The 21,036-nt window shown below is 54.3% G+C and overlaps 7 protein-coding genes across 7 annotated transcripts, besides 2 other annotated features; 4 read left to right on the top strand and 3 right to left on the bottom strand.

Moving 5' to 3' along the window:
* Positions 1–212: 212 nt before the first annotated feature.
* On the top strand, positions 213–668 carry CYME_CMD140C (60S ribosomal protein L27A; the record flags this gene model as incomplete). Its single annotated transcript, XM_005535434.1, has 1 exon — positions 213–668. One exon carries the CDS (start codon positions 213–215, stop codon positions 666–668), a length of 456 nt encoding a protein of 151 aa, XP_005535491.1.
* A 1,758-nt stretch (positions 669–2,426) lies between these two features.
* CYME_CMD141C (hypothetical protein) lies at positions 2,427–2,987 on the top strand (the record flags this gene model as incomplete). The annotated part of the gene is made up of 1 exon (XM_005535435.1): positions 2,427–2,987. The coding sequence occupies one exon, from the start codon at positions 2,427–2,429 to the stop codon at positions 2,985–2,987; it is 561 nt and encodes a 186-aa protein (XP_005535492.1).
* Positions 2,988–3,605: 618 nt separating this feature from the next.
* Positions 3,606–4,871, bottom strand: CYME_CMD142C (hypothetical protein; the record flags this gene model as incomplete). The annotated part of the gene is made up of 1 exon (XM_005535436.1): positions 3,606–4,871. The coding sequence occupies one exon, from the start codon at positions 4,869–4,871 to the stop codon at positions 3,606–3,608; it is 1,266 nt and encodes a 421-aa protein (XP_005535493.1).
* Positions 4,872–9,330: 4,459 nt separating this feature from the next.
* CYME_CMD143C (hypothetical protein, conserved) lies at positions 9,331–10,176 on the top strand (the record flags this gene model as incomplete). Its single annotated transcript, XM_005535437.1, has 1 exon — positions 9,331–10,176. The coding sequence occupies one exon, from the start codon at positions 9,331–9,333 to the stop codon at positions 10,174–10,176; it is 846 nt and encodes a 281-aa protein (XP_005535494.1).
* A 930-nt stretch (positions 10,177–11,106) lies between these two features.
* On the bottom strand, positions 11,107–12,012 carry CYME_CMD144C (hypothetical protein, conserved; the record flags this gene model as incomplete). The annotated part of the gene is made up of 1 exon (XM_005535438.1): positions 11,107–12,012. One exon carries the CDS (start codon positions 12,010–12,012, stop codon positions 11,107–11,109), a length of 906 nt encoding a protein of 301 aa, XP_005535495.1.
* Positions 12,013–12,282: 270 nt separating this feature from the next.
* Positions 12,283–13,758: a sequence feature (possible transcribed region).
* Positions 13,759–14,064: 306 nt separating this feature from the next.
* CYME_CMD195C (hypothetical protein) lies at positions 14,065–14,841 on the top strand (the record flags this gene model as incomplete). The annotated part of the gene is made up of 1 exon (XM_005535439.1): positions 14,065–14,841. One exon carries the CDS (start codon positions 14,065–14,067, stop codon positions 14,839–14,841), a length of 777 nt encoding a protein of 258 aa, XP_005535496.1.
* Positions 14,842–15,241: 400 nt separating this feature from the next.
* CYME_CMD146C (similar to 3-oxo-5-alpha-steroid 4-dehydrogenase) lies at positions 15,242–16,177 on the bottom strand (the record flags this gene model as incomplete). The annotated part of the gene is made up of 1 exon (XM_005535440.1): positions 15,242–16,177. One exon carries the CDS (start codon positions 16,175–16,177, stop codon positions 15,242–15,244), a length of 936 nt encoding a protein of 311 aa, XP_005535497.1.
* A 141-nt stretch (positions 16,178–16,318) lies between these two features.
* Positions 16,319–17,633: a sequence feature (possible transcribed region).
* Positions 17,634–21,036: the final 3,403 nt, after the last annotated feature.

The raw sequence follows: 21,036 nt of genomic DNA on the forward strand, positions 1-21,036 counted from the left end.
ACCATCATTGAATCAGTATAGAATATAACATTACAGTACAATATTGCAACTCGCACGCCGCGGCCGTCGCTCGGCCATCGTCGTTGACCCAGTCGTACGCTCAAGCACGCTTTCTTGGGAGGGTTAGCCTTCTTGTAGCTGGGTCCTTGTTCTGGGCCAGCGTTCCGGTGTGTGACTAGTCCTGCCGAGTGTCCAAGAACTTCGATCGAGCTATGGCAACTAGATTCAAGAAAAATAGGAAGAAGCGCGGTCACGTAAGTGCTGGGCACGGGCGCATCGGTAAACACCGAAAAGGTGGTGCTCGGGGAGGTCGCGGCATGGCGGGCGGCATGCACCACCACCGAACGCTTCTGGATAAATACCATCCAGGTTACTTTGGTAAGGTAGGCATGCGGTACTTTAACGCCGGAGCGGATAAAAATGCGAAATACACGCCATGCATCAACATCGATAAGCTATGGACGCTCATTCCGCCTGCGGAGAAAGAAAAGTACGCCTCGAACAAGGAGGCGGCTCCTGTCTTGGACGTGACGCGAGCAGGTTTCTTCAAAGTGCTTGGACGGGGTCACCTTCCGAAGCAGCCACTTATTGTGAAAGCAAAGTATTTTTCCAAGACGGCGGAGAAGAGGATCAAGGCTGCTGGCGGTGTTTGCGTGCTCACAGCTTGAGCCGTGGCGAAGGCCTTGGCGACATCACCATCTCCACCTCATTGAGACAGTGCAGCAGGCGGTGAAGCGTGCCTCTGCAAGCTGAGAGAGACGTTGGTATTCGGCAAGGTTATGCTCGGCTTCAGCGCTCCAAGGTATCCAACGAGTTTGGTATTCTGAGGGCTTGGCACACCCTGCGCACGCGTTCTGAAGATAGATGGGTGTCGCCTTGCCGAGATGAACAATTCACGGCCGCAAACTGCACTTGCTGTGAGGTGCTGGCTCTCAGGAACGTCTGATTTTCAGTTCTGATGGATGCGTTGGTGACCACCTCGTGGCCTGCTACGCGGGTACGATGTGTGTAACGCGGTGCGGGAATAGGCGGGCATGTCTCTCCGTTCGTGCTCGCAACGATTCATTATGGGTGTGTGGCGCCGCCAGTGCAGCCACAGAACGCACGCTGGTGTGGACAGGTCTCGGAGTGCCCGCAGACGAGCCACTCGTGCTTGCGCTGGTGTTGCGCGCTGCACTTGCTGGAAACACTTTCATGCTATCAGTGGCAACCCGCGAAGAGCAAATGAGCCTATTTTCCGAAACAGTAAAGGTATCGTCAGGCTCAGCCTGACCCGCCATTTCCCCAGTCATCCCAGTTGTAGCGACGAGTACCGCAGGGGTCGTCCCTAACGCCGGCCACATGCACGGCTTCATCGCATTGCAGGTGCCAGCAGCAACTCGCGAGCGTACGAATCCTCGCCATGACGGCAATGATTGCTTCGGGCACTACCAGCACTCTATAGTCGGCGTGCTCGGAGATATATCCGTTGCCGGCATGCATGGGTGCAGTGCCAGCGTATGTGCACCCATCATATGGTATACACTCAACGCCAAGCTGAACTCAGCGCGTACGCGAATTGCCAGTGCTTCATGGGCGTGCGGGACGGGCGCTCGCCCAGTGTCGTAGCGACGCTTCGAGCCGTCTCCCAGCAGCACGATAGTATGCGTCAAGAGCCGTCGAGCTGGACTGTGCTGCTCTTGGTGAGGTAGAGCGTTTTCCTTGAACGTTCCCTGGTGGATATACAGGTGTGGGGCTTCCCGGAGAATCCTCAACGACAAGCTCATGGTCGCTCGCAAGAACTGTTATGCGCTGGTACCGCAAACCACGGATCCGGGGCAGTCCATCACATGAGACAGACGCCTGCCGTACGACACGAACTGCATCGATGAGACGAGGCTGGGGCTCGCTGTCGACGGCTGCTGTCGGCAGGTAACGCACAAACCACAAACATGGTCAGTTACACGAGGGTTCTACCTCTTCTCATCGTGAACCTCGTCCATCGAGGTATTCACGTGCTCCGACACCATCACAGCAACACTCGTGCCAACACTTCTGTGCACTACGCACGATGTGTTTTCCGAACAGAGGCGCCATCCCCGTCTGTACCTGTATATGCGGTAGCCAGTTGCGAATATCCGACCCTGGATCAGCACTGATGCCGCTACGTGCCGCTCCGAATATTTTTGCAGCCAGCTCCATGATGCAGCGACAGGCGTTCCTGGTACGTCGAACTTAGAACGCCTTTGGAATGCTGGTAAGCTCCCTGACGATGCGGATCCAGACTTGCCGACTTGGAGGAAGCGTCCGTTACGCGGGTTCGCGGCAGCAGCAGCAGCAGCAGTAACGCCATGCCTCAGTGCATGGTCGTTGCGGCGCTTGTGGTTTGCAGAGGCCGCAGTGCACCCTAGCGGTTGTCGAAGAGGGTTGCATGGTTGGCTTTATGAATGCCGCTCATAGAGACTGCCCTTCATGCTCGTCAATCCGTGTCGGAATGCTTATCAAGCGCTGAGTCACTTTTTCAACAAGTACTAGCTGCTCGAGACGAGGCAGAGCGGCGGTGTCAAGTCCAAACTACCTGGCTACGAGTGCTGGTACGCGATGTGTGTGCGCTCGTCGACGAGAGGCTTGGCGACTTTGCCGACTGGAACTGCGAAGAAAATACGCTAGATGCTGCGGAACTCCGGAAACTTCTCGAAGAAGATGCTGGCCCGGAGGCACTTGCGGAAAAAGCACACGCTCTCATCCAAGCGCAACGCTCGCGAAAACGGGAGCGACTCGCAGAACAGGACGAGGTGGCAGGCAGCGTAGGCGGCCTCGGAAACTACAAAGCCGAGTTGGAAATGATTCACTGTCAACTAGAGAAGCGCTTAAAGGAACCGAAGAGTGAGCGCGCGTACCTGGCACGTTCAATAGCGTCCGTAGCGACTGAGCTCGATCGCTGTGCAGCGCTGTTGAAACATGCCCGACAACTTGCTTGCAGCGCGTTGCAGGACACGCACCAGTGACACGCTAAGGTAGCGGGATAATCAACTGAAACGCCTCGAGAGCGGAACGTCTCGTGCGCGAGCGGGAAGCACGTCATGTTACCGACGCTTGACTTTGGACGAGCATCACCGGCTACCGACTTTCTTTGCATCCGCGGTCGGTGCAACCATGCGGTCATCGATTCAGGAACCGGAGTCGTAAGCGCGTTCAGTGCTGTGGCCTTTGATCCGGTACTATCCCTCGTGGTAGAAGCAGTTTTAGCAGGCGATTTGTAGAGGAATGCAAGACGCCGTGCGTCAGCCGTTACTAGACAAAATGAGTCGCAGGTGTGCACACCCGCTCCGTCCCGATTCGCTGGACGGTGCTCCTCTGACCGTCTGCGAATGAAGCATGGCTGCTGGACGGATACACAGGGGAATGGAGGCACCATATGCGTACCAGATTTCGCGTGCTTCGCGAGAAACAAGGCTCCAGCCCTGTGATGCAAGATCGCGTAGGGAAAGCGCTGCGCTCCGACGCTGGATAACGCTGGGCACTGTTCATGTCGCTTGATCAACAAGGCAATGTGAAATGCATCCCAAAGTAGTACTCGAAAGCAAATGGAATCTTCCGCCGACTTATGCAGCAAGAAGCCGAACTCAGCGGGAAAATTTGCCAAGGGATGTGCTGAGCTTCGCTGCATGGCCCCCTGTGGTGAATGGCGCAAGCTCACTACGATGCAAGTAAAATGCCGAAAGGAATCCAATTGCAAACCAGCTGCAGCTGCTAAGAAGCACGAGCATCACTAGGTTTGCGGGAAAGTTGTCGCCGAACGAGTGCAACATTGCAAAGCATAACACATAGATTGGAAGCACAACGCATAGCAAAATACGATGCTCGGACGTCATAGGTCCATCTTGTTGAAAAAAGAAAATCAGCAAAAGCGCTGTTGAGAAAATAAATGCATACATGATCATATAGACACGGCGCATTAACCGACGCATCTCCTGCGGCTCCTTGGAATGCCAAAAAGAATCACTCTGCATGGAGACTGGCGATTTGCCGCTCTCTTGCTGGGTCTGACGGAGCGCCTCCAGAACCGCTTCGCGAATCGAGCTCGACGTCAAGCCAGCATCGGCACCAGAGGGTCCAGCGGACTCTGGTGCGCCCCCCTTGCTCTGGTTGTCTGCCTCCGTGAGGATCGTCGCCCCACTTGCGGATGGAGCGCCACCCATCACGCTCGTTCCTGGCTCATGCTCTTCAGGAAACTGGCGGAGCCGCTGCGGTGCAGTGGTCCATCGAGCGTCGTTCCGCGCGAGATACCGCACCGATGTATGCGCTGCTGGATACATGACGCCACCATTGCCCGTATAGTATTCATCCAATAGCTCGTCGGACGCTTGTTCGGTCCAACGCGGCCCAGCGCTAGGCATAAGCTCGTGCTCTCCGAGGCGGACTAACCGCTGGTGCTGTTCTTCGTAAACGTCGGCGGCCGCACTGCTCGAAACACGCTCACCACCGACTGCCGGATACAGGTTATCCCCGTGGGGTGTGCCAGCTCGATATCGACCATTTTTAGAATGGTACTCAGCACCGGACATAAGTTCAGCACTCGTAGAAGCCGCGAGCGGCCGATTGCGAGCGTTCCCAGAACGACCGTCTGCGAGCGGCAACGAGAGCACTGCCGACTCGGTCTCTGGGGCGAAGGGGCTAGCGCGGTCAGCTGGGCTCCCAGAACGCCCTCCGAAAGCAGCACCTTGAGCATCTTCACGTTCTCTTTCCCAGACTGTAGAACGTGGCCTCTTTCCGTGAAAACCCTCCGCAAGGGTTGCCGGTGCCCGGACACCTACGAGCCACGTGCCGAGGCGCCAAACCAGACCTACAGCGTACCACAACAGACGATAGAGTCGCGTCACCAAGAACATGGCATATTCGTGTTTAACGGAAGCTTTTATGCAAACAGCACCCACGGGAAGCAGCAGAAAATACCTCTGAAGCGTAAACGTTGGACCGTTGCTGCTCCAGCGGTGCGCCTGGAGTGCCTCGGCACCAGCAGCAGCAGCAGCAATCTGCACGCGAAGACGCGCTCTCCGTGGAGCGAGTCTACCGTGAATGCCACTGCTGGACGTATTCAGGCAGCTGTGGTGCAACTTGAGGGCGTCGAATCCCCAATCACATCATGCAGTTAGGTATTTGGCTGTTTTGTGCGTCGGTATTCTCGGTTCACGCATCATGGAGCATGCGGGTGACTGGAGGCTCGTGATACATTCGCATGTGTGCGCATGAAGACGTGTGGGCATTCGGACTTGCAGGATCGACGCAGACTCGCGTGCGTTGGTGGTAGCGGCTTTCATGGGATGCAGCATCATCGTATGGTGCCAAGCGAGCCATCTTCGTTTACATGAAGCGATCGTTGCATGGATGGATCGACAGGTGTCTGATATTGGAAGCGGGCGACGAGCGGGCGCTCAATGTCCCGCAGGACTCCCGCTCGATGTCGATCTGTAGCTGGTGGATATCTCGCAGCCGCTAGCGTCCTGGGAGCTACAGACAGCGAGTATGGAGCTCGTGATCGGCTCGAGGGCAGGCGCGCCTGCCTCCGGTCGTGTCTAGCGGTCGCTGGGCGTATTCCATTCAAGTTCAGCGGAAACAGTGCCTCGGGGGTTGTTCTCCAAAGCTCTCTGAGTAAAAAAATCATCCATGGTCGTGCGTTCTTGATCGAATGGAATGGTGTTTGCACTGATTCGTGATCTATGAAAGGCGTGTCCAGAAAACAGGACACGTCACAGGGCTGTGAACGGTTCCCACGTGAAAATACACAAGTTTCCGGGTATTGGAAAGTGCTGCGCAGACAGTCACCGTGATTCGTGAACGTCTCCAGAGAAGCATCTCGTTCGTGTGTCCGGGGCGAGAAGCTGCTTGGGCGCGCGACAGCATTTACGCTGACGCATGCGTGGCCAGAAGCGTCGATGTTCTTGGCTGAAATGCTCGGCACGAGTCGGGCTCAAGTCTGGCTCCCTCGATGCCAGGTCGAACGTTATGCGCAGAACGGGAAAATCTGGAACACCTGGACCAGCACGCCACGTTTGCCTTTCTTGAGGGTATTCAACGAAGGCGTGCATCCTGTAACTTAGAGAATGCCTGACGGCTTTCTTTACGATGCCATTGCTAGCTTGCGAATATCTGATCGAACTTGTACAAGTAAGGCATTCCATCGTCGGCAAATGGATGACCCATCGTTTGCGGCGTCCGCATACTCCATATCGTTCGCTCAGAACGGAACCAGTATAAATCTATTCACAGGATTGTGTGCTCGTCCATCGGAGCCAATCCATTGCTTTTCTAAGAACTACCACGGAATAAGCCATATGATGTGAAGTTTCCATATAGTAGAGACGACCAGTGATGCAGATACGAATGGACAAGTTAAGAAACACGCTAGTAGTCGCACTGGTCGCACGTTGAGCAACACACGATCGATTCCGTACTGAAACGCGAACAGTTTGGGCACGACAGACGGGTATTCATCTCGCTCGATGAGATTCTATTCCGCAGAAATCGTACATCTGCGTGTGGATACTCAACGAGCGGCAATGCAATGTTTGCAAAGAAGACACAGGCGAGCTTCGCGACTCTACCAGGCCAAGCGGCGATGTCGACGGGTGTTCGCATACAAACCTTCAAACAAGAGGAGCGTTTCGCACTCGATGCGTCACCTAAGCAGTCTTCGTGCATTCGCCTTCCCACATTCTTCCGTCCTGCTCTGAGATAACGTCGCTTTCCATCAATCTACACGGTAACGGAGATCGTAGCTGAGACTGTTGGTAAGCGAAACTTGATGCCAGCCTATGCTCAGTGGTTTCATCCATCCGGGCGCGTCTTCTCTATCGTCAAACGCCATTTTTATGTTCGACGATCAATAGACGAGTCATTCGAATCTGGGACCCCAAACTTCTTCGACAAGTCGTTCTCTAGCTCCACCAGCCCGCAACTGCGCAGTTGCTTCTCTGCTCGTGCGTGCTTGGGGGTGAAAGGCCAGCTCTGGTCCACGGGCGTGCTCCCGATGGAGGAAATGACGAAAAAATGCGAGGAGCTGTAGATATACACCCAGAAGAGGCGAGTCTCGGTGGCAAAGTCCACCCAGTGCGCACGGGCCGTGGCAAAAACGAACGGATATACCGTATACCGACCGCGTTCCTGCCAAACCGCCAAGTAAACGAGAAGAAGAAGAAACCTCCGCATCATGAAGAGAAAGATCCTCCTAAAGACAGTACGAGCATTGAGAGAGGGCAAAAAGTGTGAGGCCAGAGGGATTCGTCAAATACCTCTGTCGAGGACGCTCTACGAAAATCCATCGACGGGGAACGTTTCCCGGAAATGTGATACAGCAAGGCACCAGTGATCGTAGAGTCTTGTCCTGGAGGAATGCTCACGCAGCGCCTCTCGACTTGAAGCACCTGGTAATGCCATTGTCCATGCGCGTTCTGAACGCCGGGCTTCTAGCTGCCTGCGCTCCTCTGGATTTTTTCAATCAAACCGTTGTGCAATTTCTGATGCTGGGGATAGATATTGTGAGACGGACTGAGACGCTCAGGGCTCGATATGATCCCGAGTTGGACGTGGCAGACGCCACGGGACAAACCAGCGAATAGTAGGTCGGCACCAGGACCCGTGCCAATGCCCCGAACCCTGTCCTGGACAGAGGCGATGCTGCATACGCTTCATTCAGAGAGTACATGCGGGTCCAGATTTTTCGACCAGACGATCTTTGCTACAAGGACCGGAGAGCATGCTGGCGTCCTCAACAACCGATTCCGTTGCTCCATATCACGAGGCGGTCACTCGCCAACCTCTTCATTGAGATGAAGAACAACAGCACCGATGCGTCGCGTCGTTTGCTCGAGACCTCTGACGCGGCACGTTTCGGAGAGCGCAACAGCTTCACGTTTGTCCCTTTGATGGACGGGTACAACGCGTGCAGGGATCGGTGCTGCACGATGCCCATTGATGGCTTCGGAGCGAGATTCACACATCTCGAGCGCAAACTGGCGCTGAAGCGGGCATCCAGGGAGAGCGTAAAGCAGCGACACATCCACGATGTGGTGTCCGGAAGCATGACCGAGCGTCAGCCTGCCACGAAATCGAAAGCGAGTAACTTGCCGAGCTGGGACTCTACCAGAAACCATGTGCACAAGTCCTTTTTTCTGCGCAGAGACTTGAACGCCTCAGTGAACGCCAGAAACTATTTTGTGCTTCCGGATTGATCATCGAGTTTGCATTTTTGGCGGTCATCATGTCATTCACCAGGGTGGTACTTGGATGAAACGCCGAACCCCTTCGATGAACTCATCGGTCGCCACGAGCGACAGACTTCCATCCCGGCCTGGAACGAGGTACGCGTACATGATGGAACGGCACGGCGAACGCTGGAAATCCAGCACACCCGGATCTCCGTCTCTGGACACTGGAAAAGGCCCCGCATGCCAATGGGTGCACTTTCATGGCGCTCCACGATTCACCATTACCGAGTACGTAAGTAAAGTACTGACATCCCACTTTACTTTTTTCGAAATCCTCCGCTGCACGAAAAACATTGCTTGTCATATGAAACCTCCAACGGCTTCTGCCTCTGATGCCCATATGCCAGGAGTTTCTCTGCTTGCTCGATGATTTTCCTCTAGCTTGCCGACATCATACCTCCATAGATGCAATCCTGTGTCGAAATCAACACAGTCGCCGCATCCCATGTCATCAAGCGGGTGCGTCTTGTCGCTGCACGACGCTGTGCTGGCGGTACGCCTCGAACACATACGACCCGACTCTGGTTTGCAAGGCGCTGGCGGCCGTCGCCAGGTCCACTCGTGCATTGCCAGTCGCCAACAGAGACAGCAAGTTCTCGTTCGGAGCGCAAAGCTCGATCGGCGACCTCTGCTGGCTATCATATCAGATGCTGAGGACACAAAGTCTAGTGCGCATGCCCTTCATCGGAAGTATTCCGCACGCTATAATGACCGGCATGCTCCCAGCATCTGCCATGGACCTCGCAAGCATCGAGAGCGCTCCGGGAGCCGTTATCGGGTTTTTGACTTTTCCGAAGCGCACTTCGCGCTTGTATCATTCCAACGATGTACCTGCGTGTGTCCTACCTGTAGGTAGCACAGCCTATGTTTCGCAGCTGCAGTTCCTTACCGAGCAGCACCCAAGTTCCAGGAGACGTTGCAGGCAAAACAAAGGGTGAGATCGCGGGCGCTCCAGGGGCAGCGCGTCTGCGATCGAGTCGACAATCGTCAGGGAGCGGCTCGGTGTCGGCATACGCCCTGATGCAAACACGCTTTTCGTTTGCTTTCGGGAACTGTGGACGTTTTCATCTACACTGTGTCGACGATGCAGGCGGGAGGCGCTGAAATTTGGCCAGGTGCGGGTGCTGGTACCGCTGCAGGCACTGGTGGTTCAGATGCGACTCCAGTCGCGGCGGCAGCGACCACGACAACGGGAGCTAGCCGCTCCTTCAGCGTACGCGACTGGGAGGCACGCCTTAGACAGGTTCGGGTCGACAAACGCGATATCAATCGCCTCGTGATGAACTATTTCGTGGTGGAAGGATATGCGGATGCAGCGGCTGCGTTTGCCAGCGAGTCGGGTATGGAGCCGGGGGTGGACCTCAGTGCAACCCAGCAGCGGCTGGAAGCTCGAGCGCTCGTCGAGGAAGGTCGCATCCTGGAGGCCATCCAAAGAGTGAACGCGCTTAACCCTGAAGTTCTGGACTCGAACCCGACGTTGCACTTTCGTTTGCAAAAACAGCGCCTTATCGAGTTGATTCGACAGGGTTGTATCGAAGAAGCGATCACCTTCGCACAGGCGGAGCTGGCGCCTCTCGGACAGACCGATGAAAGTTATCTGGAGGAGCTGGAGAGAGCGATGGCGCTCCTTATCTACGATACGGCAACGCAACACCCCGACACTTCCATGGTTCAAGAACTCCTCGACGAACGACAGCGGACCCGGTTGGCGAGTGAGTTGAATGCTGCCATTCTGGCGAATCAGAATCAAGAGATTTCGCACAAGCTGCCTCGCCTTATTCGACTCATGCGGTATGCTGAGCGGGACCTGCGCAGTCGCGGTGTCGTGTTTCCTGAACTAGACCTGGAGACGGGCGTGCTACGCGAGTCGTCGGTGTCGGCGACTTCGACTCAGGCAGAGCCAGAGCCCATGGCGGATCCATCGGCATGACAAGGCCCAGTGATGCAGCATGACTCACGAGTACGATCAAACCCCGAAGACGCAGATCGCATCCGCTGCTGTTTTCGCGGTGCTCTGGGTTACCTGATAAAGGGAGCGATTGCGAGTACACACCAGAAGCCAGGGACTCCAAGGTGATCACCTGCGGCACACGCTGTCCCGAAAGTGAATGAGCCGCGGGGTCATGCGCGAAGAGTATCTCTGGGCATTCTCCGGTTCACGGTGTTCAGCATTGATCCCATCGATGCTGGTGATAACTGATTCCGGGAAGTCGCTCGTGTGGTTTATAGCTTGCTCGATGTGACGAATTAAGAGCAGTCCACGCGATGAGGCATATCGACTTTTAGCACTCGCGTGGCGGGTCGTAGGCATCAATTCAGACTCCCTGTTACGATTCGGGTCCATAGGAAAAGGCCGTGATTTAGCTGGATGTCTGCACCAAGGCTGCGATTTTTGCAAGCATCAAATCCATATGTGGACGTGGTCGAACACTGAACATTGCCGTCGCCGCCGCCGCCGCCGCCGCCACTACCACCACTACCACTACCACTCCCTGCCGCAGTGCCCCGCGACAGAAAAGTTCCCCATCGCGATACCACATCGAAGCCGTGCGACGCTAGGCATGTCCATGGACGCTGGTGACGCCATCCAATGACCCAAGGAGCGATCCGCTCTCTTTCTAACGACGCCGAGTCACGCCGTGATCAGGCGCTTGTGATCGAGCTAGCGTCAAACAGCGAATGATCATGGCAATCTTGCTGCATGCTTCGCGCAAGAAGTTTCCGGCCTGTACGATCGCAAACGTGATGCTACAACGTGACTGCTAATCCACGATTCTATCGTGCATCGGTTGTACGCTTGTGTGCACGTTGCCGTCTATGCCAGATGGAGCTAGGCAAGCGCACTTTCCCCAAGATTGCTCTAGCGGGCCAAAATCCCCTCTAATGGACCTTGCTGCGCATTCGATTGCGCAACGGCAACCATGAATGCCAGAACAACATCTACTTGCACATCCAATGGAGCAACGGTTTCCATTGGACAGTGCAGGAAAAAAGTCTGCCACAGATGATGCCCGTTCTCCGCAAGACCCTCAAATGCGGAGAGATAAAATAAGTAATTACATAAGAAACGACCCGCGTCGTCATTGACACGCACTGTCCAGTTCGTTCGACCCCACTCGTTCAGCAGGGACTCGGTGCGTTCACAGAGAGAGGCCAACGCTTCCCCGTCAAGTTCGTAGCGTGCACCGAGCTGAGCACCACGGACGATTGGAATCGGCGTTGTCGGTTGCCAGCCTCTTTCATCGGGGAATCGAAAAAGCGCCTCATTCACAGCACTGCGCTCGACGAGGAAACCATCCGCGGATGCGTCAACTCCGAGATGCAAGAAACAGACCGTCCTGTTTCTGCCATCTGACGAGATATTTGGTTTTTGTCGCATTTGGAGGCACTGGGTTTTCATTTCCGCAAGCGTCTCGTGAGCCGCTGCTGCCGACACCTCGAGGATCCGCAGATCGACGATTCGCACAAGCCGCTCGTGCAACATCTGAACGCGACCTGGATCCTGCAGGATTTCTCGTAGTCGCAGCACGACACGCTCCGTCGGGTTGTCTTCCATAAGCGCAAACCGGCCAAATCCAGTGATGTAAAAGTATGTGACTGCTTTCGATAGCGATGGAGGCGCTCTTGGCAGGTCAACCACCTGCAGTTCGTTTTCATGCTCAGCGTTCGTCACTTGAGCTGACGAAACATACGTTGAATGAGCACCGCCCAGGTGGCCTGTTTCTTCGTGCGCTCCCACAGGTTTCGAAGTGCTCGCTGCGCGCATCCCAGTGAGCCACGCTCTCCCCTGCACCGCACACCAACAACGAACGCCTCAAAAGACAAAAGTTGCTGCAGGCAGTGTACAGTAGTGCGGAGAAACCCGCCCTAGACAACTCGTCGCCAACTGACTTGCAGACGCCTCCTGGTCTTTTCGGACCGGCCACCTACAACTGATTCCATCTTTTTCTCATATAATTCAACTTTTAGAAGTTGTCCCACAAAGTTCGCTCGTGTCGACGCTGGAGGTCTCGTCTCCAGCATCGCACTTTTCCTTATATGGATTGCTGCGTTACAGCCTCGGTTCATAAACTCCATTCGTTTATTGCCGCTGGTGGAAGTCACCATTTTAAGGAGTCCTTGAAGTCGTGCCTTCCGTTCCATTTCATTTGCTGTCACCTCACCGTACTTTTCTATATCTTCTAGGATTTGCTGGCTCTTCCCCGTCTCGGCCGTCTGAATTGTACGCCCCAGTTCATCCCATAATATTTTAAAATCAAGGCACTGCTTTATGCATTTAGCTGAGGACATTCCCGGAGGAGATAGCACTTGCGCAGAAAGGACGACAGGTGCCCCGGTAGTGTTGTATGCTGAGCGCTTCAGCGATTCGCTCCATGCATCGATCGATACGTTTCACGATACAAAACACTCCCTCAATGGGGTAGACCAACGGAAACCACTAAAGAATGAAAACCAGCTCTATCCAGACAGAATCGGCAAGATCTCGAACGCAACAGGAATGATGAAATGCCAGTTTGTCCCGTAGAAGGACGTCGTTAGACGTCAGGGAAAAGGGACCCTTAATTCGACAACGTGGTTGAACCTGTTGTACGAGGCTGCTCTTCAAGTTCGATCTTATACACAACGGACTCTGATTGCTCGTGTACGCTCAGAGCGTTTCGTACGAGGCAAGTCGCATCGACTAAAAAAACAAACCGACGTCCTTGTGCTTCATATCCATAGTGACTTTCCAGGAGCTTTGTTGTAGTTGCTGTTTCTGTCGAAGATGGCCGTGTTTGGACTAGGACTTTTTTGCGACGATATGTCTCAGTGTTTTTGGGACCGCACGAACAGACTTCTGCGAAACAGAGACGCCGTTTGCGGCTACGATCATCGCTTTTCTTTGCTTCCCGTAAGGTGATCGACGAGTAGTTTTAAACCATGGACCGCAACCAGTCTCTAAGAAGATCGATTTTCGGTACGTAACTCAAATCCTGCTTCCTTCCCGTGCTCCTCGACCATCAGAGTACTGTGATATAACTGACGTGAAGGATGGATGCAGACCTCGTTGCACTTTTCAGCAAAGAATATATCTTGTAGGCCATTCGTCTACGATATATGCGGCACGTTTCATCGATATTTCGATCCCTTACTATACACTGCGACAAAGCATTCGAATACTCTCTCCGCGGGGACGAAACAGCATGTAGTAGAATGGCGATCCATCCAGCGGTGCGAATCGCACCGTCCACGAGTTGCGTTTAACGTCCAGAGATCGAAAACTTGAAGAGTGTCTCTTTTGAGCATGCACCATAGAGGCAATGGAGAAGAATGTGTGCTTGCACGTATGCACTACCTCATGATATGGGTTCTATGTCGAACGCTTATTCGGATGCGTTGTGAATCACCATGATTTCGATGATGTACCGAGTTCCAGCGCAAAATATTCGATAGAATCGCTCTGGGAATCCGACCGAAAACCCTGACACTACACATGAACTCGTATGCCCCGGTCGCTGCACTTCGAATCCAGATGCTGTACACCAAAAAATAAAAGTGAAAAGAAATAGAAAGGTAGGCGCAGAACGAACACTTCAACAGACCACCTCCAGTTCGATACGACTACTGGTTTGCACCGACGCGCCTGTACGTCGCGTCACAGGTCGCAACGGATGACGCTTTGGGGTGGGCGTTCGCGCGTACCGCTCCCTAGAGCAAGAACGCGAATAAAACAGCTCCGAGTGTGAGGAGCTTCGGCTCTACCCGATAGACGCTGTGGTGCGAGATACGACTGCGCGATAGGGAACCTCCGGCGCCGGTGGAACGACGACGCTCGGGAATGAGCGCGGACTCTGGAAAATGTGCAGCGTGTTGCGTTGAGCACTGCCTCTGTAAGCGCGAAGCCGTTTTCCGAGCTCACCAAGTTCACTGCGTTGAGGTCGAGAACGAGCCAACGCACCCCGAGCTATTCCGGAACGAGTGGGTGCGAGTCTACGCAGGCATCCTCGCAATAGGGAACTGTACCTTGTTCCATAGGCACACGAGAGATACCCTATACGTGACGCTTCGAGACGCAAGCCTACTGAATGAATACTTTGTGGACCCGTCGCTTCGAGATGCGCACACAAAGACCTACCGACACGATGCGAGGCGTTTCGAGGTCTTTGGGCGGTGGCACGCTACCGACCAGAACCCACTTGTCCACCGGGTGTGTTATCCGTCGGACTGGGCGAAATCGCTTGCCGACCGCAGCGCTTCTCCTACAACACTCTTTATTGGAATCGAGTTTCTGGCGTATCCTGAAGTGAGTCCAGCACTTATCGTCGCAGACGCTGTCCGCATCGAGAGCGTCGCGGAGTACCTGCAGGAGCCGAGTAGTCCACGTATGCGTCTCTGGCGTCTTCGCGAAAACCTTGAAGCGATTCGATTGCCTTTTCACTGTGTTGTGATCGAGTGGAGCTCGCCTCTGGATGAGCACTGGGATACAACTGATCTCGCAACATTAATGAAGCTCACTGCTAGTCGAGTGCGATTCGTTCCGGCTGGTGTGCAGCAGCTGCGCGTGTTGGCTAATACGCTCGTGGTAGAGCTGAGGTCAAGAACCGATCCATCTTGACTGGCGCTATCAAACGATCGGTAACGGAAGCTGAAGGCTTCGGCTGGCACCAGGTGCTCTGGTGACGGCATGCTGGTCGTGAACAGTGCGTCACCAAGCCGTATGGCGCACCACGGTTTCCCAGTACGTATGTAAAACAAGCGCGTACCCTACACGTTCGTATTCAGGGTGATGACGAGTCGCCGCCACGGTATGCCGGGAAAATCATCCGAGTGCGCTTTCGCTGCTCGAATACTGAGCATCATCACGAGTCTGGGTGCGTTTCACTGCACGAGTTGCAACGATCATAGAATCCGCCATCATCCAAGAGTGACGAAACGTCACATACGCACCGGCCTCGCACCTCCAAGTCAGGACGTGCCCATCAGCACGCAAACAGGTTCTGCGACCTGCTGTGCTTTCACCAAATGAAAGGAAACATGCGTTTCCTCGACCGGGGATAGAGGGTTCCGAATTCCTTCAGATACTGGCGATGCTTCGCCTGGGCCCAGATCATCATCTGCAGTGTACCCACGAGCATAAACAGGATGCCTGCGATTGTTTGCGTCATCAAGTTAAATCCCACCCACGCCAGTACCTCAAATGTGTAGTTCGGACACGACACAAGCTCGAAAAGGAAGCCGTACGGGATCTGCCGCAGGCGCGTTCCCGCGGGTCTCAACTGCCGCAGGCGCCAGTGGCACACCAGGTTGCCCAGCTCACCGATGCCAAAGCACAACACGCCTATCCAAAACTGGATATGAGACGCGACCGGCGTATAGCGCGGATGACAAACGAAGTACGCAACATAGGTCGCAAAGCCCCAGTAATACGCGCAGTTCTTGACGAGATTGCGCCATGGCATTGTCGCGTTTGAAAAGCGATGAACGAAAAGCGTCTCTAGTTCCCTTTTCGCAAAGTGCAGCGTCCACGCCACTAGAGCCGCCCTCTGTTGGGGAAGCGCCCGATGCCACGCGTAGCTAAAGTCCAGACCCCCTAGTTGCAGAGTGAAGACAATCGGAAACAGGACCAGGGGTCCTAAGTATTCAGCGAGGAAGACACCCCGCCAAGAGACCTGCGGCCCCAGATCTTTGAAGTGCACCACAAAGTCCTGCGCCCCAGCATCAACTCGAATTCCATACTCCTCCAGTTTGTGACCTGCTTCGAGCAGGCTACGAGCTTTGGGTGCTGAGGCAACCCCCGTGGGCAGCGTCAAGCGCTGACGCAACGGCTTCACCCGAGGTCCCTGGAGCCACAGCAGTTGCTGGAGGTCGTCCACAGTCTGTGGAGCGCCTGGCTCTCTTAGCGACAAACGCAAGAGCTCCCTGCCGGATCTCGATTGAATCGACAGGCTCATTTCCAGTCAAAACTTCAACGGTGATAGCGCAGGCTAAAAGCGCTCGTTCCCTTTGCAGAGGCCTCGCTGAGCGTCCGAACGCCAAGGTCAAGCGCTCGAGCGGGGATGGGGTACGCTTCAAGCGCCGCGTCTGCGCTGCTCGTTTCATAAAAGGGTCAGTTGGATACCGGCAGGTTTCTGCTGCCACAGCCGAATACGTCACGATGTGCCTGAAACCTGTACGGACTCCAGGAAGGAAACGAGTGCTTTTTAGGATTAGAAATTAACTGCGGAGCTTTTGAATTGCGACAAAAACAGCACGACCAGGAAAAGCAGTTGACGTTGGGTTGCACGCTCGAACGTGTACAACCCGCGGACGATTCTGCTGAAGATGCGAACTGGGAACCGAATATCGAAGAATTATCTTTATTATTAGGAAATGTTCAGGTTTCGCGAGATCAAGGCTAAGACAGCGTACCAGATTTACGCGTTGAGTTGATCTCACGAGTTGCCGGCAGCAGAGGTGTCTGAATGAAGCAGCAACCTAGCGGTACGTTGGCCCGCGCTCCAGTGGGAACCCGGGACCCTGCAGCAGGCTGCGGACGCTTCCTCATGGTCATCGTGAACGTTTCTACACGCTGAACGCTTTGAACAAGTGCATCGACGGTTGGTCGGAACACTTTGCGTCACGTCTGGTGGACGGCACCTCGCTATGCGCACAACGCTGCAACAGCGCAGTGTGTGCCAGCGTGTCGCTCACCAAAGATGCCTGGTAGTTGACGGCAGTGCTGCGTTTTGGCAGTGTCGTGCATCCTCGAAAGAAGAAGCGAAAGCGACAAACGTCCCTGATTCATGGCAGATGCTGTGGTATGGAATGGAGCCGGATGCAAGTTGCGACTGAACCGGCGATTCTATGCTCCTTTGACGTAAAGCAGAGCGTGTTGGAACACCTTTGCCAGAACGGACTTTCGGTTTGTGTTTTGTTTCACACAGGTATTCAAGAAATGGGTTGTATCCTGTAGATTGGAGAAAGGTCGCGCAAAGAGATTGTATGAAGTCATTGCGAGCTTGTGAAAAGAAACAGTTTTTCTCATACGAGTCAGTCGGTCCACGGTCAGCCGGCAGATGCGCTGCCCGGCCTCGTTGTCCTGGTTCTAAGCGCCGCGTACTCAAAACAGAAGTTATTCAACCCCATTTGCTTCGCTGTTTGGTCGACAATCCATTACAATCTGTCCGTTCCTTGAGGATTACTACTACTGGAGAATCAACAGAATAGGCCGTGTTCGCACCGCTGAAGCAAATGTTAATAAAAGAGCACCGATGGGCAAAGGAAGTGAAAGCATGCTTCACTGGGAGGTCATCGCGTGCTGACCAACATGCCGTTGATTTCGTACGAGGACACGAACGCTTCTGCTTTCAGGTACCAGGGGCGCGCTTCTCAATCGATCATGCTTGATCCGGGGAGAAATTGCGGACGTGCACATGGGTCATTAAAATGAGGTACAGCGCTGTACGTAAACAGAACACGAGCGGATTCGACGATTCCATCAGACCGAGTGGCAATCGAATGTCGTGGTCGTGTACAAACTGACAAGCAGACACGATAGGTTCACACTTGATCCTTCATCGATGGAGGCTTCGTGAGCTCGCCTCCCTGAATTCTCTCCCCTGCTCGCAGACAATGTCACTTTACATCATTCAAAAGTGGTCACGGATTATGCATCCGGTATTTACGAGGATCACCTCTTCATGCCATTGTATTTATCCTGTTCCATTCAGTCGGAGGTGTTATTTCTGTCGTTCAACGCCATTTTTACGCTCAAGGATCAATGAACGAGTCGTTCGCACCAGAAACACTGAGGGATGTAGGACGCCATTACGCATAGCAAAGCCTATGATTCGAAGAAGGCTCGCCTTGCTTTCATCTTTTCAACGCACCTCGTCAGGCAAATATTTCTCGTAGTTCCGCATACAGGGCTATCTACCGCCCGTATTCCTCAGGAATCTTTCGATCTAGCTTTCGTGCGACAGCACAACTGATGCTCAGGAGAGAAGATGCAGTACAGGATGATCGCGTGATCAGAGATTTGCGCGCTTGCTTTTCAGAATACCTGGACTAGTTGCCGCACCACCTAGGCGGTCGGAGCATTTACCGCGCAGGTGCCGAGAAGCACCAAATCATCCGCCTATACCAAAAGCATACGCGGGTCATTCACCGGAGCTTCATGAAGCGCGCCTTGAGCGCGTTGTCGCTTCTCTCTACTGACCGAGAAAAGCGGGGTCGCATGAAAGGGATTCTCGGGATGTACGTGGAGGCAACAAAAACTGATTCTTGCTGAAGAGTTCAGAGAGGTAATGCGTTTAGGAGATATGTCGCAGGGGGCGCGAACATCGCCAGCACTCGCCCAGTCTCATCATGTTGCTTCGTGCCTCGACCGACAAACGTTGCATCGGAAGGATAGTTCGTATATCTGACGTCTGGCTCTCTCGCGTCTTGCGCTACTACATGTTCCTGCAAAATGCGTCACAGAGTGAAGCGGACGCCCCCGCCATATCCGAGTAACGTAGCCTCGTCGAGCGTCCATTGGATGCGGTGCTCACACATGTCGGACCAGGGGGCATTCCAACGCCGTAGAGACTTGTGAATTGTACCGCAGTGTATGAAGGTCTGCGCGGTCAGCTGCGACTGGTCCCTACCCTCAAGTATGAATCATTCGACAGCTTTGCCAAGGGCATTCACTGGGCGAATTCAAAATTGCCCATGACTAGGGAGTAATTCGAAAGCATTTACCGGGTTTGCAGAGACCGACGGAACATCAGCCTGCATGCACGCTTCCACGCCTATGCTTCATTCGAGCAACGGATCGCATTTTTAACCGTTCAAGTTGGATGAAGGAGAGATTTCGTGGCGAGCGCGAATGCCTGGGTGAAGGGCAACAAGGCGATCGCCAAGCCTCAAAGTCAAGAGGACGGATCCAATATCCCGAACGGGAACCAGATGAAGTTCCTCAATGGTTCATGGACCCGGTATAATCGAGCGCCGGGCATGACGGACGATCGGTGAGAAACCAGCGAATAGTAGGTCGGCACCAGGACCCGTGCCAATGCCCCGAACCCTGTCCTGGACAGAGGCGATGCTGCATACGCTTCATTCAGAGAGTACATGCGGGTCCAGATTTTTCGACCAGACGATCTTTGCTACAAGGACCGGAGAGCATGCTGGCGTCCTCAACAACCGATTCCGTTGCTCCATGTCACGAGGCGGTCACTCGCCAACCTCTTCATTGAGATGAAGAACAACAGCACCGATGCGTCGCGTCGTATGCTCGAGACCTCTGACGCGGCACGTTTTGGAGAGCGCAACAGCTTCACGTTTGTCCCTTTGATGGACGGGTACAACGCGTGCAGGGATCGGTGCTGCACGATGCCCATTGATGCCTTCGGAGCGAGATTCACACATCTCGAGCGCAAACTGGCGCTGAAGCGGGCATCCAGGGAGAGCGTAAAGCAGCGACACATCCACGATGTGGTGTCCGGAAGCATGACCGAGCGTCAGCCTGCCACGAAATCGAAAGCGAGTAACTTGCCGAGCTGGGACTCTACCAGAAACCATGTGCACAAGTCCGTTTTTCTTCGCAGAGACTTGAACGCCTCAGTGAACGCCAGAAACTATTTTGTGCTTCCGGATTGATCATCGAGTTTGCATTTTTGGCGGTCATCATGTCATTCACCAGGGTGGTACTTGGATGAAACGCCGAACCCCTTCGATGAACTCATCGGTCGCCACGAGCGACAGACTTCCATCCCGGCCTGGAACGAGGTACGCGTACATGATGGAACGGCACGGCGAACGCTGGACACCCAGCACACCCGGATCTCCGTCTCAGGACACTGGAAAAGGCCCCGCATGCCAATGGGTGCACTTTCATGGCGCTCCACGATTCACCATTACCGAGGATGCCTTCCATCGTTGAATGCGTCCGCCTCGTGCAATTCATCGCGTTCCATCAGGAGGTGACGACCTTCTCGCACACATTTCAGCCGGATTCCATTCCACGACAATGCGCATGAGCTGTCGATGCGTCGCTTGATCATTCGTTGCAGGTCATCGCGCTCGCCAAACTGGAGTTGTAGATGATAACCTGTCTAGCGCATGGTGTGTTTACTCGGCAGATCACATGAAAAACTTTAACGCTTCAGGTAAAGTGCTCTATCATCTATCATATACAATTTGCAGGTCGCTTTGCGGGCCAGCAACGACACCTCAAGCCAGCCAGACTTGTCCGAGCACCGGCAATCTCCATCTCTGTCAACCGTTCATCCGATAATCGCATATGCGGTCGCTGGTTCATGCGGCCTGTTTCGAAGCGCAGCACACTGCGCCATGCTGGTGTTCTGCATCCGCACAGACAGACACACACACACACACACCAAGCACCGTATAGCAACGATCGGAATGTATGTATACGATGCGATGAATGGAGGGGATGTATGATGTGTGCAGTGTATCCCATCGGTGATGCGTATCGCGTCCACGATGCATGATGCAGGATGTACATCAAATTTGTCGTAGGTGCAGTGTACACAGCACCTGCACGATATCCTGCACCAAGGATATCCTTGATGCGTAGCGCACCCGCAGTGCAGAATCTGCTCGTGATGCGTTCTGTCTGGAGAGGACGTACCAGTGCGCACCAGTACACTGCTAAAAAGAATCGGTGCTGACGTCACTGTGGCGCGCATCAGGCATCCGCTATGGTCACACGACGCTGCTGGAACGGACACACGTCCACGAAGACGACGCTCCTGACCAACATCGGCGACTAGCGCCTCAGTAACACCGTTTCCGTTGATACGTTGGCACACAAGCGATCCCGTCA

The sequence above is a fragment of the Cyanidioschyzon merolae genome, chromosome 4 (genome assembly GCF_000091205.1).
Source record: "Cyanidioschyzon merolae strain 10D DNA, chromosome 4, complete genome".
In the NCBI taxonomy this organism is placed as follows: Eukaryota; Rhodophyta; class Bangiophyceae; order Cyanidiales; family Cyanidiaceae; genus Cyanidioschyzon; species Cyanidioschyzon merolae.